Genomic DNA, 17,589 nt, shown 5'->3' with positions numbered 1-17,589 from the left:
ACCTGGACACAAAGGCTTTTTGTTCCTTTGAAAGCACACTCTCATCCCTCAATTGCTGATAGGATTCCAGCTGCCCCTTTCACTGTGATTTATTTATTTATTAAAAATTTTTTTTTAATGGTTATTTATTTTTGAGAGAGAGAGAGAACGAACACAAGCGGGGGAGGGACAGAGAGAGAGGGAGACCCAGAATCCGAAGCAGGCTCCAGGCTCTGAGCTGTCAGTGCAGAACCCGATGCGGGGCTCCAACCCACGAACTATGAGATCATGGCCCGAGCTGAAGTCTGATGCTTAACCGACTGAGTCCCTCAGGCGCCCCTGGGCTTTAGTAATAAGATAATTCACATTAATCTATTGCTTAAAAGTGCCAGACTTAAAAGTGAGTTAGTCACGCTGTACACATTCTTTAATCGTTATCTAGCTCGAGGAGATGTCCTACACTGTCCTGCCTCACAGACGAGGCATAGAGAGGTTGAGACACTTGGTCGAGGCCACACAGGAATTAGTTGAGGAGGCCAGGCCTCACGCTCTCGGCCACGTGCGATGGCGGCCGGCTCAGTGGCCGGGTCCCGCGGGCTCTCTTGTGCTCCCACACCAGGCTCGCTGCTCCCTGTGGGGTCACAAGGCTTCAGGGTGGCTTTGGCCAAAATCAGTGGGGATGCTTGTTCCTCTCGGACTCGTGCGGCAGGAGGAGGACTTCTGGCCCTTGGAGTAGGTTGGGGTCTGACAAGGCCCTGGCTGGGCCAGGTTCCTGAGTGGTCTTAGTATGTGTGGGATTTGTATGGAATTGGGACGCATGTGTGGGGTGGGGAGGGCTGATCGAGAAATGCAGTCAGACTCGTCAACACCAGACTTGGATGTCCCTCCCTGCCCAGCACTCGGCCCGCAGGGCGCGTGAGCCGTAGTGGACATTCCTGCGGGGAGTCCTTCCACGGATATCACGGGCACTTACCGTATGTCGGGCCCCTGGGATCTTAGGTCCCCGATCCCACGCCACATCCCTGCTAGAGGAGAGACCGGCAGTGAATAAGGCGTCGTTGTTTTGTAAGAAGTAAAACAAGCCGGTGTGAGTTTTACTGGTGGCTGTTTCGCGGAAGACCTTTTGCGCAGGGGACTTGATGTTGGCGCTAAGATCTGGATGACAGGAAGCGATGGGCAGGTGACAGTCGGGGGCCCAGGTGTTCCAGGGAGAAGCGGAAGCAGACAGAAAGCATAAGGCAGGAGCAAGGGCCGTGGGCCGGGTGAGGGGTGTGGAGGTTCCTTCGAGAGCGACGGAAGCTGCTGGAATGGTAAGGGGCTACTCTGTGGAGACTATGGTTGGGAGGGGAAGGGTTGGGACGTTTGGGAAGAGGCGTTGACAGGCTGCTTGCTAGACTCGAGGTGGGAGAGGATGCTCCAGCAGGTCGACGGTGGTGTCACCCAGGAGAAGGGAAAAACAGAGGGAGAAACAAGTTTGGTGAGGAGAAACGGAAGTCAAGCGCTGTGTCTCGTCTGTGTTGGTTTGCGCCGAACAGCAGACGCTTGAGTGGAGATGTCAAGTGGGTAGTTGGGTAAGTGAGTCTGAGATCCCGGGGAGAGCTCTGGGCTGAAGAGGAGTCGTTGGAATTTTCAGACGAGAAAAGGGATTTAAAACCTCGAGGATGTGCCCGGCTTCATACAGACACGGCGGGGACGTGTCAGAGAAGGTAATGTGCCTCGAAGAACGTCCGGGTCAGAACGCTGTCGGAAGAGGGTGATGCTGGTCCTTGCTACTGGCTTGCTGGTTTTCAAATAAAGATACAGCGGGAGGGGGACAAATAGCACTTTTCATTTAAAATAGACCGATATACGATTTGTGGGGAGAAGGCAAGAACACGCGGAGAGATTGGGGTCAGGAGCACGCGGGAGTTTGGCCCGAACTCAGGAGTCCTCAACCCGTGCATCGTCAGCCCACCTACTGGCCCGGAAGACTGCCTCCTTTGGGCCGGGGTTGCCCTTCCAAGGTCAGCCTGGCTGGAGAAGCTTGTGTTGGCCTGTGTGTGTGATTGACAGGTCCCCGGCATGGAGGGCGTCGCGGGGACGCCCTGAGTCAGGAGCACGGGCTCTTCCCATTCACTGCCAGGGGCCCCAGAGAGATAACACCGGCGTGGTGAGACACCAGGCATCCCCCAAAGAACAGTTGCACTCGTGTTCAGAATATGAAATGAGGGCTTTTCGAGCACGTTACTGTCACACTTTCTGCAGGAAATACACAAGTTGTTCTTAACGCTCGATGGGCAGAGCGTACGAACCAACCCTTAGCTCGGGGTCTAACATCTGCCTTGTCATTCGGGCTTACCAGGTGATGGCTCGACAACCGAGGGTGGGTGGCTTCCTGGAGGAGGGGGAATCCCTAGGTTGAGGGTTGGGGGTGGGGTGAGTAAGTATTGGCTGACCTGAGAAGGATTGGCCGCCTACGACCTGAGTCTGAGGTCCTTGCCAAAGCAGAAGCCACGTAAAAATGGCGGGGGGTGGGGGGAGTCTAACGCGAGCTGGGGCGAGGAAGGTGAGTCCTGCGGGAGTTTTCTACCGTGTCAAGAAGGCTTTAGGGGTGGGTGTAGTTGCCCATCCGCAGGGTCCCCTGGCGCACCGCGTGCTCTTCCTGGTGGGCTTTGATTGCTCTCTGGCGGTCCGCCTCGGTGAAGAAAGTATCAAGATGGGGGGGCACCTGTGGTTAGAAGGGAGAGCGGGTCAGCAGGCATGAGGCTCCTCCCAGGGGCTCCCTTCCTCTCCTTGCCCGCCCCCCGCTTCTATCTTAGAGCCAGAACACAAGTCATCCGTGAGGGGAAGATGTAAGGAGGAAGTGCTGGGCTGTGAGCACCGTGGCACTGAGGGGGTGATGGGCCACGGACAGAAGGCAGGCTTGCTTTCTTTCTCTTTCTTCTTTCTTTCTTTCTTTCTTTCTTCTTTCTTTCTTGCTTTCTTTCTTTTTGAATTTTTAAGTTTACTTATTTATTTTGAGAGAGAGTGCAAGCAGGGGAGGGACAGAGAAGGGGGTGGGGAGAGAGAATCCCAAGCAGTTTCCACGCTGTCAGCGCAGAGCCCGATGCAGGGCTCGAACTCACGAACTATGAGGTCATGCACTGAGCTGAAATCAAGAGTCAGACGCTTAACTGACTGAGCCCCCCCAGGCGCCCCCCAGCATGTTTCCTTCTGTCCAACTCGTTGCCGGGGCAGATGTGTGTGTGTGTGTGTGTGTGTGTGTGTGTGAGATAAATATCACCTGACGACTGGAGTTCCCGTGCAGTGGGACCCAACAGCCTGCACTGCCCTTCATCTGCTGATTTTCCACCATGAAAACCCCCAAACAACCCGCCCTCTCCAGGGGGTACCTTCTGGCCCAGTCAGTGCTCCTTCCTGGGGGTCCACTCCAAGCACGGCCTGCCAGGGGGCAGCCGCCCAAGGAGATAATAGTACCAGAACCAGAGTTCAAGAATGCCACCCTTCCGGAGGAAACTTGAGACACGGATCCAACCAGCGTCTCTTCGGCTACAATGTTATGCAGTCGGTATTCCAGTCTGCCCTTCCTTCTCAAGAAAGGGTGGTGGGCGAAAACCCCTCCTGTCTCCTGGGTCTGTTATGTCACCTCCCATAGCAAGAAACCCCCCCTAAAATGGCATTTGCCCTTTAGGATAACCTATAGGAGGCCCAGGGTAGGAAGGTTTTGTGCCCCTTCCTTCTTCCTCCCTCCCTCCCTCCCTCCCTTCCTTCCCTTTCCTTCCTTCCTTCTCCTTCCTTTCTTCCTGCCTCCCTCCCTTCCTTCCTTCTTTCCTCCTCTCACGCATTCATGCAACACATATTTATTGAGTAAGTAAATATGTGCTCTGTGCCAGGCACTGGGGATAGAGCAGGAAACAAGAGGGATTTTCTGTCCACTCAGGGAGGAGCAGACAGCGGCAATAATTATGCAGCTGTTTCATTAGAACTGAGACAGGCAGGCAGGGGTGTGCAGTGAGCACAGACAACATGAGCTCAGGCCTCAACGGGAGTCAGGACTCCCCCCCCACCCCCGCCCCGGAAGAGACGTGAAGGGGAGGCTGGAAGGGCAAGCAAGTGTTTCCCAGGCTAAGGGGACCGCATGCGCACTGGCACCCAGGCCCACGGGAGCCCCAGCTCACAAGGGGACAAGGATGGCAAGAGTTCCCTTTGGGTTTGTCGGAGCAGCTGAAGGCTCTTCAGGATGACGAAGCGGGACCCATTCTTGTCAAGAATCCAGGCCCGGGGCCACCCTCTGGGGAGGGTAGCTAAGCCCCAGTGCCGCGGGCAGCCTTTCAGGGTGGAAAGGTGAGGGAAAGGAAAGACGGGGAAAGGATAAGATAGTAAAACGCAGTAGATAACAAGGAGGAGCTTGGAAGGAGTCTCTGGGCTTGGGGACCCGTATGGTGATGCCCGTCTGGGAACATAGAGGCCTGGGACCTCCCCACCCCCGGGAAAAGTCATGACCCTTAACCAGAGCTTGTGGCCCAACTGGTTGCCTGATGGCAGAGAGCCGGGTGATGCCTCTACTGAGCCCAGGTGCAGGGCTGATGTGACCCCCTGGTCCCCTGCAGCCTGATCTGCCGCCTTGCTCTGGGACACAGCCAGGCTCCCCCGGTCCAGGGTCCGGGCCACCCCTCAGGGTCAGCCAGACCCTTACTGTGGGCTGTCTGGCCTCAGGTCCAGGGGCTGTGTGCCCGCCATCAGGGTACCTGAGGGCCCAGTGGGATCCAAGCGGACTGTGTCCATCATTTTACAGACGAGGGGACTGAGGCCCAGAGCAGTTTGTCCAGGGTTGGGTGCACAGGGAATCGGTGTCGGAGACACTGTTCTAGTCTCCACCCCACCCCCACCGCCCGGGGCACTAAGTTGTGGATTCTTTCTAGGAAATTCTGCAGCAGCCACAGCTCGCGCTGTGTCTGGGTTGTCTTCTCCCCCCACAACTCGCTCATGAGGTTGAAAGGGAGTAGGGGGTTACAGACGCTGGTTAGGAGCTCATAAAAGTCAGCTGGTGGCGGGTTGATTTAGTTGTTAGTGCAAGACAGAAACCATGTTCTTCACTCTCGGGCAGGTAGACCCCTTTGGAGACTCTGCAGGAAGCCATGGGCCCTCTCCCTGGGGAGGAAAATGCCCCAAGTCCTAACACACACGATGGTGTGGGTCGTCACTTCAAGATTTGCGGACCCTGTGGACCGTCTGGGGCAGCGCTTCTGGGAGCCAGGGCAGCCCCAGCCTCAGGTTGTTTCTTGGACGTGCATCAAGATCATCCGGGACTCTTGGAACCCAGGCAGAGCCGGAGGCGCCACAGGCACCTGATGCATGCCTGGCCCCGGGGCTCAATACCTGTGCTCAACTCGTTTCGATCAATCAAACCACGATCTCGTTCTCAGCTCCATCTCCAGGTTCAGAAAAGCCACCAAGTGGCCACGCAAACGTTATCGGGAAGAGAGAAGACCCCGCGCTTTATGGAGGAGGAACATAGCCAACAAACAAAAGGCTTCCGAGGTGCACCTTTGTGCCCCTTCTGGGCAAGGGATGGCTTGATTTTTACACGGTGACATGATTTTCCTGACACCCATGCTTTGCAAGAAGGCAGCCAGGGATGCTCAGGAAGGCTGGCACTCTGGGTCTCCAGAGGCGTCATGGGCACCTTGGCTGATTCAGAGGCCCAGCCGGCTGGGACTCTTAGGTGTCCGCGGTCTCCTGTAGCATTCAGAGTGGCAATAGTGTCCTCCTTGGTGGCCAGCCACCAATGGCTCTTGACAGGGAAGTGTAACTCCATAGTCCACATCTCTGCTATTTCCGTGCATCCCCTCACAGCCCCCCAAAAAAGATATGTCCACCACTGGAATCTGTGGATGTGCTCTTATTTGTAAAAAAAGAAAAAAAGAAAAAAAAAGAAAAGGTCTTTGCAGATGTAATTAGTTTAAGGATCTCAAGATGAGAACATCCTGAATTACTCAAGAAGGTTCTGATTCCAATGACAAGGATGCTTGAGACAAGAGACATAGATACGGAGTAGAGGGCCGTGTGAAACCCTCTGAAGTTATCGCCACAGCTCAGGGGTGACAGGAGCCACCTAGAGCTGCAAGAGGCAAGGAAGCCTTCTTCCTTGCCCACGACTTCCTTCTTCCATGACTGGTGGGAATGCAGCCATGCTTAAATCTTGATTTTGGATTTCGGGCCTCCAGAACTGCCAGAGAATAAATTTCTATTGTTTAAATCGCCACGTTTGTGGTAGTCTGTTATGGCAGCCCAGGAAATGAATACCACCTCCAAGCCAGTTCTCTGGGCAGCTCAGTAGGCGGGAATGGTAGATGGTGCTGATGGCATTTGATGAGTGGTAGTGAATTTGGTGTCGATGGCGGGTAGTGTTGGGGGTGGGTGGTGTTGATGAGAGGTGGTGTTGATTTGGTGTTGATGGTGGGTGGTGTTGACAGTGGGTAGTGTTGACGACGGGTCGTGCTGATGTGGGTAGTGTTGATGGTGCATAGTATTGATGGTGGATGGTATTAATGGTAGGTGGTGTTGATTTGGTGTTGATGGTGGGTGATGTTGATGGTGAGTGGTGCTGACGGTGGGTGGTGTTGATGGTGGTGCTGATGATGGGTGGTGTTGATGGTGGGTGGTGTTGATTTGGTGTTGATGGTGGGTGATGTTGATGGTGAGTGGTGCTGACGGTGGGTGGTGTTGATGGTGGTGCTGATGATGGGTGGTGTTGATGGTGGGTGGTGTTGATTTGGTGTTGATGGTGGGTGATGTTGATGGTGAGTGGTGCTGACGGTGGGTGGTGTTGATGGTGGTGCTGATGATGGGTGGTGTTGATGGTGGGTGGTGTTGATTTGGTGTTGATGGTGGGTGATGTTGATGGTGAGTGGTGCTGACGGTGGGTGGTGTTGATGGTGGTGCTGATGATGGGTGGTGTTGATGGTGGGTGGTGTTGATTTGGTGTTGATGGTGGGTGATGTTGATGGTGAGTGGTGCTGACGGTGGGTGGTGTTGATGGTGGTGCTGATGATGGGTGGTGTTGATGGTGGGTGGTGTTGATTTGGTGTTGATGGTGGGTGATGTTGATGGTGAGTGGTGCTGACGGTGGGTGGTGTTGATGGTGGTGCTGATGATGGGTGGTGTTGATGGTGGGTGGTGTTGATTTGGTGTTGATGGTGGGTGATGTTGATGGTGAGTGGTGCTGACGGTGGGTGGTGTTGATGGTGGTGCTGATGATGGGTGGTGTTGATGGTGGGTGGTGTTGATTTGGTGTTGATGGTGGGTGATGTTGATGGTGAGTGGTGCTGACGGTGGGTGGTGTTGATGGTGGTGCTGATGATGGGTGGTGTTGATGGTGGGTGGTGTTGATGTGGTGTTGGTGGCAGCAGGCTCAGCACTCACTCTCATCTTCTGAGGAGATGGCAGAAGGATCCAGTCCCAAGGAGCTGCTCAGCTTAGAGACAATCAGGTTAAAACCAGCACAGAGACAAAAGAGACCCGTGGAAGAAATTTCCTTTTTGCCAGTCTCCTCTTACTTAGAAACTTTGGTGAGAAAGAAACGATCATTCATCCATTCATCTCAAAACTATGGATTAAGTACCTACTAGGTGCCAGGGAAGATGCACACCTTTTGGACTTTGGCATTCCCTTCGGTTTTCTAAAGGGGTATTTTGGGCGTGGGAGCCTCAGCCCAGTGACCGATCATGCGCATTCTGGCACCCATTATGTTTTCGGCCACACTGTGTGCCGCATGAAGTCTCTGATATCCGTGAATTCCCATTCCAGCTGGAACCTTGTGGAGTTAAGCTGTCCAAGATAGGGGAGCTCAAGCTAGCGCCCAGCCCTGGAGCCCTGAGGCGGGCTCTGCATCTGTCCTGTTCAAGACCCGCCCCCCCCGTGCCTAGCATGGGGCCATGTTGAAACAAAGCTGGAAGGGTGCACAAATGAACGAGTGAGCGAATGAAAGAAGTGGGCCGGGTTCACCTGGCCTCGGGTGGTCAGAGAAGCCTCCTCGGGCCAGGTGGGCCTTGAATGTGGCCCAGGGGGTCGGGATGATGGGAAAGGGGGTGTAGGGGAGATGGTGTGAGCAGGGGTAGAAGGGCAGGTATGCATCCTGGCCTTGGTCTCCAAGGTGAAAACCAAAGGAGATTCGTGGTGGTTGGGTCTGATGGGCTCTCTCAAAGGCTAACTCAAGCAAAAGCTTGCCCCCAACGTGGGATGGGTCCCTAGAAGGAGAGGGGAAACCGGATCCCTTGAAATCCCCAATCCCCCCCGCAGAACCCAGGAGTCCACGGAGAGGAGAGGTCCAGCTCTCAGCATGCCAGGAAGCGGGTGTCCCTCTGCGGACTCCGTCCTGTTCCCCACGAATGGACCCTTCAGCAGTGCCCTAACAGACTTGCTCTTTGCCAGGCACAGCGCTTGGATTTCACATGAGCCCCAGAACATCCGGACCCTGTCTCCATCTTACAGATGGGAAAATGGAGGCCCAGAAAGGTTAAGTCGCTTGCTCCTGGGCGCACAGAACGAAGCCAGAGCTGTGGGAATCTGGCCCCGGTCTTCCTGGACAGACTCCACTCCCTCTTTAACAAACGCTCAAGAAACGAGTCAAGTGGGGCGCCTGGGTGGCGCAGTCGGTTAAGCGTCCGACTTCAGCCAGGTCACGATCTCGCGGTCCGTGAGTTCGAGCCCCGCGTCAGGCTCTGGGCTGATGGCTCAGAGCCTGGAGCCTGTTTCCGATTCTGTGTCTCCCTCTCTCTCTGCCCCCCCCCCCCCGTTCATGCTCTGTCTCTCTCTGTCCCAAAAATAAATAAACGTTGAAAAAAAAAAAAAATTTAAGAAACGAGTCAAGTGAGTCACGGCTGGGAACGTTGTGGCTCCTCTCCCACAGGCACACACACTCTCCTCTCCTAAAATAGCAGCTCAGCCAGAGACGAGGAGCCTAATTACAAGTCAGGCCTCAAGCCGTGTGTGGTCACGACCCCACAGACCCCTGGAGTCGCAGGATGAAGAGTAGAGAGCAAGGAATTCCTTCGGAGATGCTTCTAAATTAAGCCATCTGCGGTCTGCCTCCGCCCGGAGGTAAGAAATTGTAGCGGCTTTGGCAGGAGACAGCTTTGCTGAATGGGGCTGAGTCACTCTGGGGTCCATGCAGGTAAATAAGAGGTGAGCGCCACAGCCTGCGGGCGGCCCCAGGAGCAGGGCGGGCGGGGGCAGCTCTACCCCGGCTGGCCGAGGCTCTGGTCCTGTTTGAACGGGCAGCATCTAGATAGCGTTGGGACTGGACACCTCCACCGTGCAGTACTCCCGGGGATATGCCGGTGAGTGACACAGGCCACGGCACTTGCCCCCGTGGACCTCGCAAGACGGCGTGCGAGGCAGCCGCTAAAAACACGACGCGTGCTTTATGGCAATTTAACAGGACTGTGGATGGGGACTTAACTCCAGCTGGGGGGCAGGAAGGCCTGTCTAGAGAAGACGAGGGGGCTGGGCAGGGGAAGAGGAAGGGAGAAAGTCCGCAAAGGTGGGAGCCTGCCAGAGCCCTGCGATGGGGAGAGTTTGGGCAAATCGCAGGAGATGAAAGCAAATCAACCCGGCTGGGAGACAAGAGGCAGGGGAGCTGAACGGCCATCAGATCTCCAAAGAGATTAGCGTTCGCCGCTGGTCCTAAGAATCCTAATCCCCTCCCCGGCTGATATTTTTTGACTCTCTGCAACCAAACTGGAACAAAAGATTCCCAGAAACTCAGAGTTGGAAGAGGCCTTGGACCTCACGGACTCCAACCGCACAGATGAAAAATCCAGGCCCCAAGGTGGGCAAGAGATTCTCCGGTTCTCGGCCCAGCTCGAGCCCGGCAGCCAGCCCGTCACCCTTTCGTGAGCCCACCCCCTGCTGCCTGCGGCCCTACTTGGCCCCCCGGGGAATCCGGATCCCCGGGTTCCGTCTCCCACTGCAGGAGAAAGCATCTGGGCTCCTCCCGCCCACTTTCTTGGAAGCAGCTTTTCTTTTGATTCATACCCTTAATTGTACCTTGACCACTTTGTGAATTTTGCACAAGACTTCACGATTCCTTCTTTGAGGCCGGTCCCTCCGTTCTTCTCTTCTTAGCATCGAGAATCATCTGCTAGCTAATTACCTTTCACTCTTTACCGTTTATATAACTAGCATGAGCAGTGCCTTTGCCCTCTAAATTGACTTTGATCTCGTCTCGCTTTCGAGTTTTGAGTGTATTTATTTTTGTTGGGCTCTCTTTTCATCTAATTTCTATCAAATTTCCGTTTGGGTTTCTTCTTTGGTCTTTTAGTTATTTATAAGTGTGCTTTTTAAATTGCCAGGCAATTGTATTAGTTCCATTTGTGACTGATTTCTAATTTCATTTTCTTTGGTGCTAAGGTAATTTGCATGAATCAGACCCTTTGTATGTGTTTAGTTTTTACTTTTCGTGCTTCCCTGAAAAGCGTGATCTATTGTCAACAGAAAATCCCTTGGCAGAGGGGCGCCTGGGTGGTGCAGTCGGTTAGGCGTCCGACTTCAGCCAGGTCACGATCTCGCGGTCCGGGAGTTCGAGCCCCGCGTCAGGCTCTGGGCTGATGGCTCGGAGCCTGGAGCCTGTTTCCGATTCTGTGTCTCCCTCTCTCTCTGCCCCTCCCCTGTTCATGCTCTGTCTCTCTCTGTCCCAAAAATAAATAAACGTTGAAAAAAAAAATTAAAAAAAAAAAAAAAAAAGAAAATCCCTTGGCAGAATGATGCGTCGCCATTATGGAGCAGGTGCCCACGTGATCTGGGTTGGGGGACAAGACGTGGCCATTGTCCTTTTTTTTTTTTTTTTTAATTTATTTTTATGTTTATTTATTTTTGAGAGAGAGAGAGGCAGAGAGAGAGGGAGACACAGAATCCGAAGCAGCCTCCAGGCTCTGAGCTCTCAGCACAGAGCCCGACGCGGGGCTCGAACCCACGCTGGAGATCATGACCTGAGCCGAAATCGGACGCCCAACCGACTGAGCCACCCAGGGGCCCCAGTCCTTTTGTTTATCTACTTGTTATTTGAGTATCCACTAGGTACCAGACTCTGTGCTAGGCACCAGGAGACTGGAAGAATTCAGAAAGCCTCTGCTACGGTGGACCCAGGAAACAGTAATAAAAATATAATCACACAACTAATTACTCAATTAGGGTTGTGTTGAGTACTAAAATAAGTACCAGATTTGTTTTTCTTTTCTTTCTTTCTTTCTTTTTTTTTACAGATTTTTTTTTTAAGTAATCTCAAACCCGACATGGGGCTCGAACCCACAACCCTGAGGTCAAGAGTTTCACGCTCCACTAACCTAGCCAGCCAGGTGCCCCGGAAGTACCAGATTTGTAAGAGCTCATAATACAGGCAATCAAACTCGCACTTTGGGGCCACAGAAGGCTTCCTGAGGGGATAACATACAGGCAGAGACTCGAAGAATAAGGCAGGTGAAAGTGTGTTGCCCTCCCACGGCGATCAAAAATCAGGAAGAAGAAATGAACGGGCCGTTCGCGGAGGGGAGATGTGAAGGCCAGCAAACACAGGAAACCAGCTCAAACAAATGTTTGTGATCAGGAAGTAAGGAAAATGCCATTTCCTGCCCATCCCACTGGTGATAATGGTAATGAGCCTGACGTTAGAAGTGGGAACTTTCTTAGACCACTAGCAAGGGCGTTAAGCGGCACAATCGTTCGAGAGAGTTTGGCATTACCTGGAAAGGCTGGGCTTGCGCGCCCTCTATGAACCAGAGTCCGTGTTTAGAAACTTTCAAAAATGCCCACCGAGAGACGAGTATACAAGAATCCTCATCGTAGGATTCAGGATAAAAAGTATTAGAAACAACTGCATGTGCACCCGTGGGGACTGGATGAACCAAAGCTGGTCAGTTCACACAGTCGAACGCTCTGCATCAGTTAACCTGACCACCCCAGAGTGGCCGCGTCCAACATGGTGGCCACGAGCCACATGCGGCTATGTAAATCCGAAGTAGCTAAAATGGAATGAAATGAAAAATTCAGCCCCTTTGTCATACTAAAGCACATTCCGAGCGCTCAATAACCCCACGTGGCCAGTGGCTACTGATGGATCACGTGGCCATCATCACAGAAAGTTCCAGGGGACAACGCCGCTCGAGGTCTGTCTGAGTCAACAGGTATAAATCTCAAAAACAATGTTGCAGGGGAAAGAAAGTTTCATTTACAGAATAGAACATGCGTGTGATGCCGTTCATATGAATGATTAAAAAAAAAAATTAATGTTTATTTTTGACAGAGAGAGAGAGTCGGGGAGGGGCAGAGAGAGAGAGAGAGAGAGAGAGAGAGAGAGAATCCCAAGCAGGCTCAGTGCTGTCAGCACAGAGTCCGATGTGGGACTCGAACCCGTGAACCGAGAGATCATGACCTGAGCGGAAATCAAGTCGGATGCTCAACCAACTGAGCCACCCAGACGCCCTTTTTGAAAGACTTAAAACGTACAAGAGACCCCCGTGTGGTGCAAGCACATGTGTGAAGCAGAGCTGGAAGACAGAAGTGCCTGGAAGTCAGGCCCAGCATGGCCTTCGGGAGGGTCGGGACTGGGATCAGGGAAGGAAGCTGAGAGGGCGTCAGTTTCACCTGAAGGGAATTATTGCCTTTTCCTCTTTTTAATGTGAAGACACAAGGCGGGCTTTTGAAACTGCCTTTTGCAGAGGGGACCCGGGGGCGAGGGAGGCAGGCGAGCGGGGGATCCTCCCTCGACGCATAGCTCGGAAAAAGTTACTCTGTTTTACGAGATTTATTTGCTGGAGACTTGCATGATTCCATCTGAATCATGAGTTTTGTGGCCAAATGAAGTTTCCCAGCCAGCGGTTTGTGACTTTGGCTTGTGCGGACTCTCCCCGCGTTTGACTTATCCCGCTCACTGGGCACAGTCATCTCAGTGCCTACAAGACCTCCGGGACCCAAGGAGGAAAGACGTGGTCGTTTTGCCTGGTGACACCAGCCTTCGGCGGGTGGACCAGCTTTAACCCACACGCTAAAAAGAGCGAGAAGCGTTTTGCCTTCTGTCTTTCCCAGTCTCCTTTCTGTCTTCTCCCTCCGCGTCAGGCCTCTGCTGTAGGAGGGCATGGGGGCAGCCGCGACATGGGACTCTTTATGGCAGAGAGATGGATGGACCCTGCTGTCCTTTGTGACACCACACCAGTGGCATGTGGAGGGTGTGTGCATGCGCACCGGGCGGCCGGGAGGGACTAACCTGCCGCTGGGCAGGTGCCCTGGCTCAGCCCAGGCCCTGGACACGGTCCTACTGAAAGGGGCAGCTGGGCCACCTGACCTTCCAGTCCCCTCTCATTAGCCACACAATAGTCCCCCAACTGGACACCAAGCCTGCCAGGGCCAAGTCTGGGGGCCAAGTCTGGGGGCCGAGAAGGCAAAAGCCAGGATCTGAAAAAAAAAATAGCCAGATTAAAAAATATATAATAATAATAATAATAAAATCTGCCAAAGAGCTAAGAGAAATAAAAAGCAGCTATAGAAATCTTAGTTTAGTTTTGGTGGGGGATTGGTTTTTTGTTGTTGTTGTTTGCTTTTTGTTTTTTTTTTAAGTGGCAACCACTCAGGAGACTGGGAGAGAGGTTTGGCTTTAAAAGATTGAGGGGCTGTCTCCTCTAATGAGGGGCCCTTGAAAATTATGGATCAGTCCCAAGTCAGTAATTTCTGTCAAGTTCAGGGCAGCTGGAGGTCAGAGGCCCCCGTTGAACACAGATCCGTGCAGGACATCATTGGCCAGCAGGCTGAGCCCCAAACTCTGATGTAGACGGTTCGTAGCTTAAGTAATTAACGAGGGTGACAGTCTCTCCTGAGACATCTGGTCCCCTAAGTTGTTATTCTGCTACCGGTTCTAATTTCTCCGTGGTCCAAAAATAGACGGAGCAAGGACACAGGGCCTGACCCTCCCTGCTGACACATGCTGTGTTTTCCAAGAACATCCAAGCTCAGGCTTAGGAAACAAACTTCCTGCCTCCCCGCAAGGTCTAGCGTGGCACCTCGAGGAATCACCACGCCGGGTGAGGGAGGGACTGGGCGGGGCAGGGGCGGGGGGGGATCCCGGGCTTCCTCCACTGACTCTGGGGCGCTTTGGGACTTCCTGGCGCCGAAGGAAAGACCAGCACGCCTGCCTTTGAGAAGGAGAATCGACCTGCTTTTTCCAGAAGTCATACCAGTATTTCTAGAGCACTTACGAGGACTTGCGGAGGCAAGTCAACCAGTCAACGGCTGCGACCAAAGTTGGCCGATGAATCTTTTCGCCGGACGCTGGTGGCTAAGGGACAAGGTAACAGCACGGTGGGGTGTGGGGCTGAACTCCCCGAAAACCTCCAGGTCAGCTCCCACATCTGCTTCTTCCGCTTCTAAGTTTCATGGGCTTCAGGGAAGTGGGGGTCATATTGGACCATCGGGGGAACTGAGAACAGACCTCCTTCCCTCTCTGAGGCCCTTTCATGACAGCCAATGAGCGTCCTGCTCCGGCCTCCAAAGATGGCATCTGGCAATGGACACTCATCTGACTCGTGTGCTACTCCTGTCTTTCAAGTGGCCTGACCTTTTTTTTTTTTTTTTTTGAAAGAGCTTTATTGAGATATAATTCACGGATCATACAGCTCATATGAATAATACCACACTGTGAACGTGCACGTACGAGTTGTTACGTGGACATGTTTTCCTGTCTCTTGGTGAGATAATTGGCAGTGGAATCGCTGGGTGGGGAGGCGGTGGGGGGGGGGACATGTGGGAACGCTAGCCTTTGGAGGAACTTCCCACTGGGCTTTCCGAAGTGGCCGTATCATCTTTTATTCTCACCAGCGGCGTAGGAGGGTTCCGACTTCTTCGCATCTTCGCCAACACTTGTTACTGTCTGTGTTTGCTTTGTTTTTATCGCAGCCGTCCTAGCTGCTGCGACCCAAGCAGTGTCCCACTGAGGTTTGATCTGCGTTTCCCTGATGCCTCTCGATGTTGGACATCCCTCATGTGCTTATTGGCCATCTGCGTATCTTCTTTGGAGGAATGTGTATACAGTCCTTTGGCCATTTAAAATTCGATTATAATGGGGCGTCTGGGGGGCTCCGTCAGTTGAGCGTCCGACTTCAGCTCAGGTCACGGTCTCACCGTTTGTGGGTTCGAGCCCTGCGTCGGGCTCTGTGCTGACAGCTCGGAGCCTGGAGCCTGCTTGGGATTCTGTGTCTCCCTCTCTCTCTGCCCCTGCCCTGCTCACACTCTGTCTCTCCATAATAAACAAACGTTAAAAAAATTTTTTTTAACATTTTATTTAATATAGGGGCATCTGGGTGGCTCAGTCGGTTGAACATCCAATGTCATGATTTCACAGTTCGTGAGTTTGAGCCCCGCGTTGAGCTCTGTGCTGACAGCTCGGAGCCCGGAGCCTGCTTCGGATTCTGTGTCTCCCTCTCTCTCTGCCCCCTCCCCTGCTCACACTCTGTCTCTCTCTCAAAAATAAGTAGACATTTAAAAAAAATGGGGGGGGGCGCCTGGGTGTCTCAATCAGTTAAGCTCTGTCTCTGTCTCTCTCAAAAATAAATAAAAAAACACTAAAAAAATTAAAAAAATTTTTTGACTAGATTATTCATCTTTTCATTACTGAGTTGTAAGGGTCATATTTATATTCATAGGTACAAGTCCTGTATCAGAGATGGGATTTGCAAATATTTGCTCCTATCCTGTGGGTTGTCTTTGCACCGAGTATCATTTGGACCAACAAAGTTGTGGCGATGTCCTGATGATGCCCAATTTATCTGTTCTCCTTTGGTGGGTTATCGTTTATTTCCTCTTGTATATATACCATAGCAGCCTAGCACGAGAAGAGGAGGACTTTCTGAATACTCAGCAGTTTGCACGGCCACGCTAAGGCAGGGATGGTGAGGAGGTTTCACTTCACATATCGCATCAGCTCAGACCGATGGTGGCTGTTCTGCTATAAAATCTTCTCGGGCCGAACCGCGGCTGGTGTAAAAGTGTGCAGGGACCAGTTGGCAAGGTCTGCCGTGGTCACAAGAGGGAGAGGGCGCCACGTTTTTGTTCTAAGAGATGACAAGAGGGTCGCCTCTATTGGAGACAAATAAAGACTCAGAATCCACAGGAGAAGCCAGCCAGGCGCTCGCCGGCCCTTAACTCTGTCTCCCTTTCCAGGTCCCCGCGGGTCACCCGCACCTAGGTTGGCCAGGGGGTCCGTGAGCGAGGGGAGAGCGTGGAGACTGACAGGGACGGGTGGGGAGGCCAGCAGGAGTCTGGCAAAGGAGACGGCACGGACCCCCCTGAGTCTTGTTAGTTTGGGGCGGCCCCAGCGCAGCACGGGCACAGAATCACAGTAAGGACTGACCAATGCCACCGTTGTCACATCGGGGCAGTGATACGTGCCCCTTTTTCTTAGCGGTTCTGCTTTTAAAAACCATCAAATCCTTGTGTAGGATGCAAAGCCAGGGGAGGAAGCTTGCGGGCAATGGCCTTACACGGGCCGCTAAGGGAGGAGTGAGTTACTCTCGACGAACCCTCAGGTGTGACCCGAACACTGTCCCCAGCAGTGAGTCCGGCTCACATCCTCCTTTTGCCTGGCTCGTCCTGGCCGTGGGAGTCGGCCGGTCCCCACGGAGGCCCCACCCGGGGAGGCCCGGGAGCCTTGGTTCGAGCCACCCGTCATCTCGGCTTCTCTTTGAAACGGCTCAGCCCCAGAAGAGTGTCGCCCTAGAAGCTGTCGTGTGGGAGCCAGATGCGAGGCAGGGAGACAAGGACCCCTTCCCGTTCCCCGTCTGCACCCCGGAGCCCCCATCCAGCACACGCACGCACACACACGCACACACACACGCACACACACACACACACACACACACACCCAGGATGCAAATGATAACCGCAGAGCCATCACTTGTGAAGCTTGACAGAAAATAATGAGAAACACTAAATCTTTTATAAGGTCAACACTCGCCTTAGCCGAGCAGCTGTCAAACAAGAAAAGAATTTAGCGCCGGAGCCACGAAACTTCCATCGGCTCATTAAGCCCAACAGGGCCCGGCCTGGCGTGGCAGAGGAGACGCGGGGCCTTCCGTTTTGTGTCAGTAATTTGCGGCGGAACAGGCAGGAAGAAACACCAGCGCCAAAGGGGCCTGGGGGGCGGCTGGGGAATCGTTAGCACGCCAGGAGCGGCCCCGGCTCCTAATTGGAAGCATTGGGCATTATCAACCGAGGATTTGCCTCCGCTCCCTGACAGCTAGTGGGCCCAAAATGATCGCCCACTTGTCAGTGTAAAAGACCATTAAAAACAAGCCATTTTGATTTAATTGGAGGCGGTGCACCGTGGGGCCAGGTGAGGAGGCCCATCAGCCCCGCTCACCCAGGCTGCCGCCTCTCTCCCTCCGTGACGGGGCCTGCAGGGGGGCGGAGGGGGGAGGCGGGTGCGTGTGCCTCCCAGAATCTTTGCCTTTCAAAACCGGGCTGGGGAAGGAGCGAATGGGAGACAGAACGAGCCTTCACGGCCGCAGTGCCGGCCGTTTTCAAATGGGGTTGTCAACAGACGTCGTGACAGGTGGAGCTGGCGGGGGGCGGGGGAGGGGGGGGGCT

The 17,589-nt window shown here is 53.6% G+C and overlaps 1 protein-coding gene across 1 annotated transcript in view; it reads right to left on the bottom strand.

Moving 5' to 3' along the window:
- Nucleotides 1-388: 388 nt before the first annotated feature.
- The window catches only part of CFAP77 (cilia and flagella associated protein 77), a 133,551-nt gene continuing 116,350 nt past the window's right edge, over nt 389-17,589 (bottom strand). Inside the window, exon 6 of the mRNA XM_086684370.1 lies at nt 389-2,686. Coding sequence (XP_086540496.1) covers nt 2,564-2,686 — 123 coding nt within the window. The 3' untranslated portion in view covers nt 389-2,563. The remainder of the gene's footprint in view (nt 2,687-17,589) is intronic.

The sequence above is a fragment of the Puma concolor genome, chromosome D4 (genome assembly GCF_028749965.1).
Source record: "Puma concolor isolate L17-30 chromosome D4, mPumCon1.1.hap2, whole genome shotgun sequence".
Taxonomy (NCBI): Eukaryota; Metazoa; Chordata; class Mammalia; order Carnivora; family Felidae; genus Puma; species Puma concolor.
Note: the sequence above shows the minus strand (reverse complement) of the source record. Positions and strands in the feature narration are given on the sequence as shown.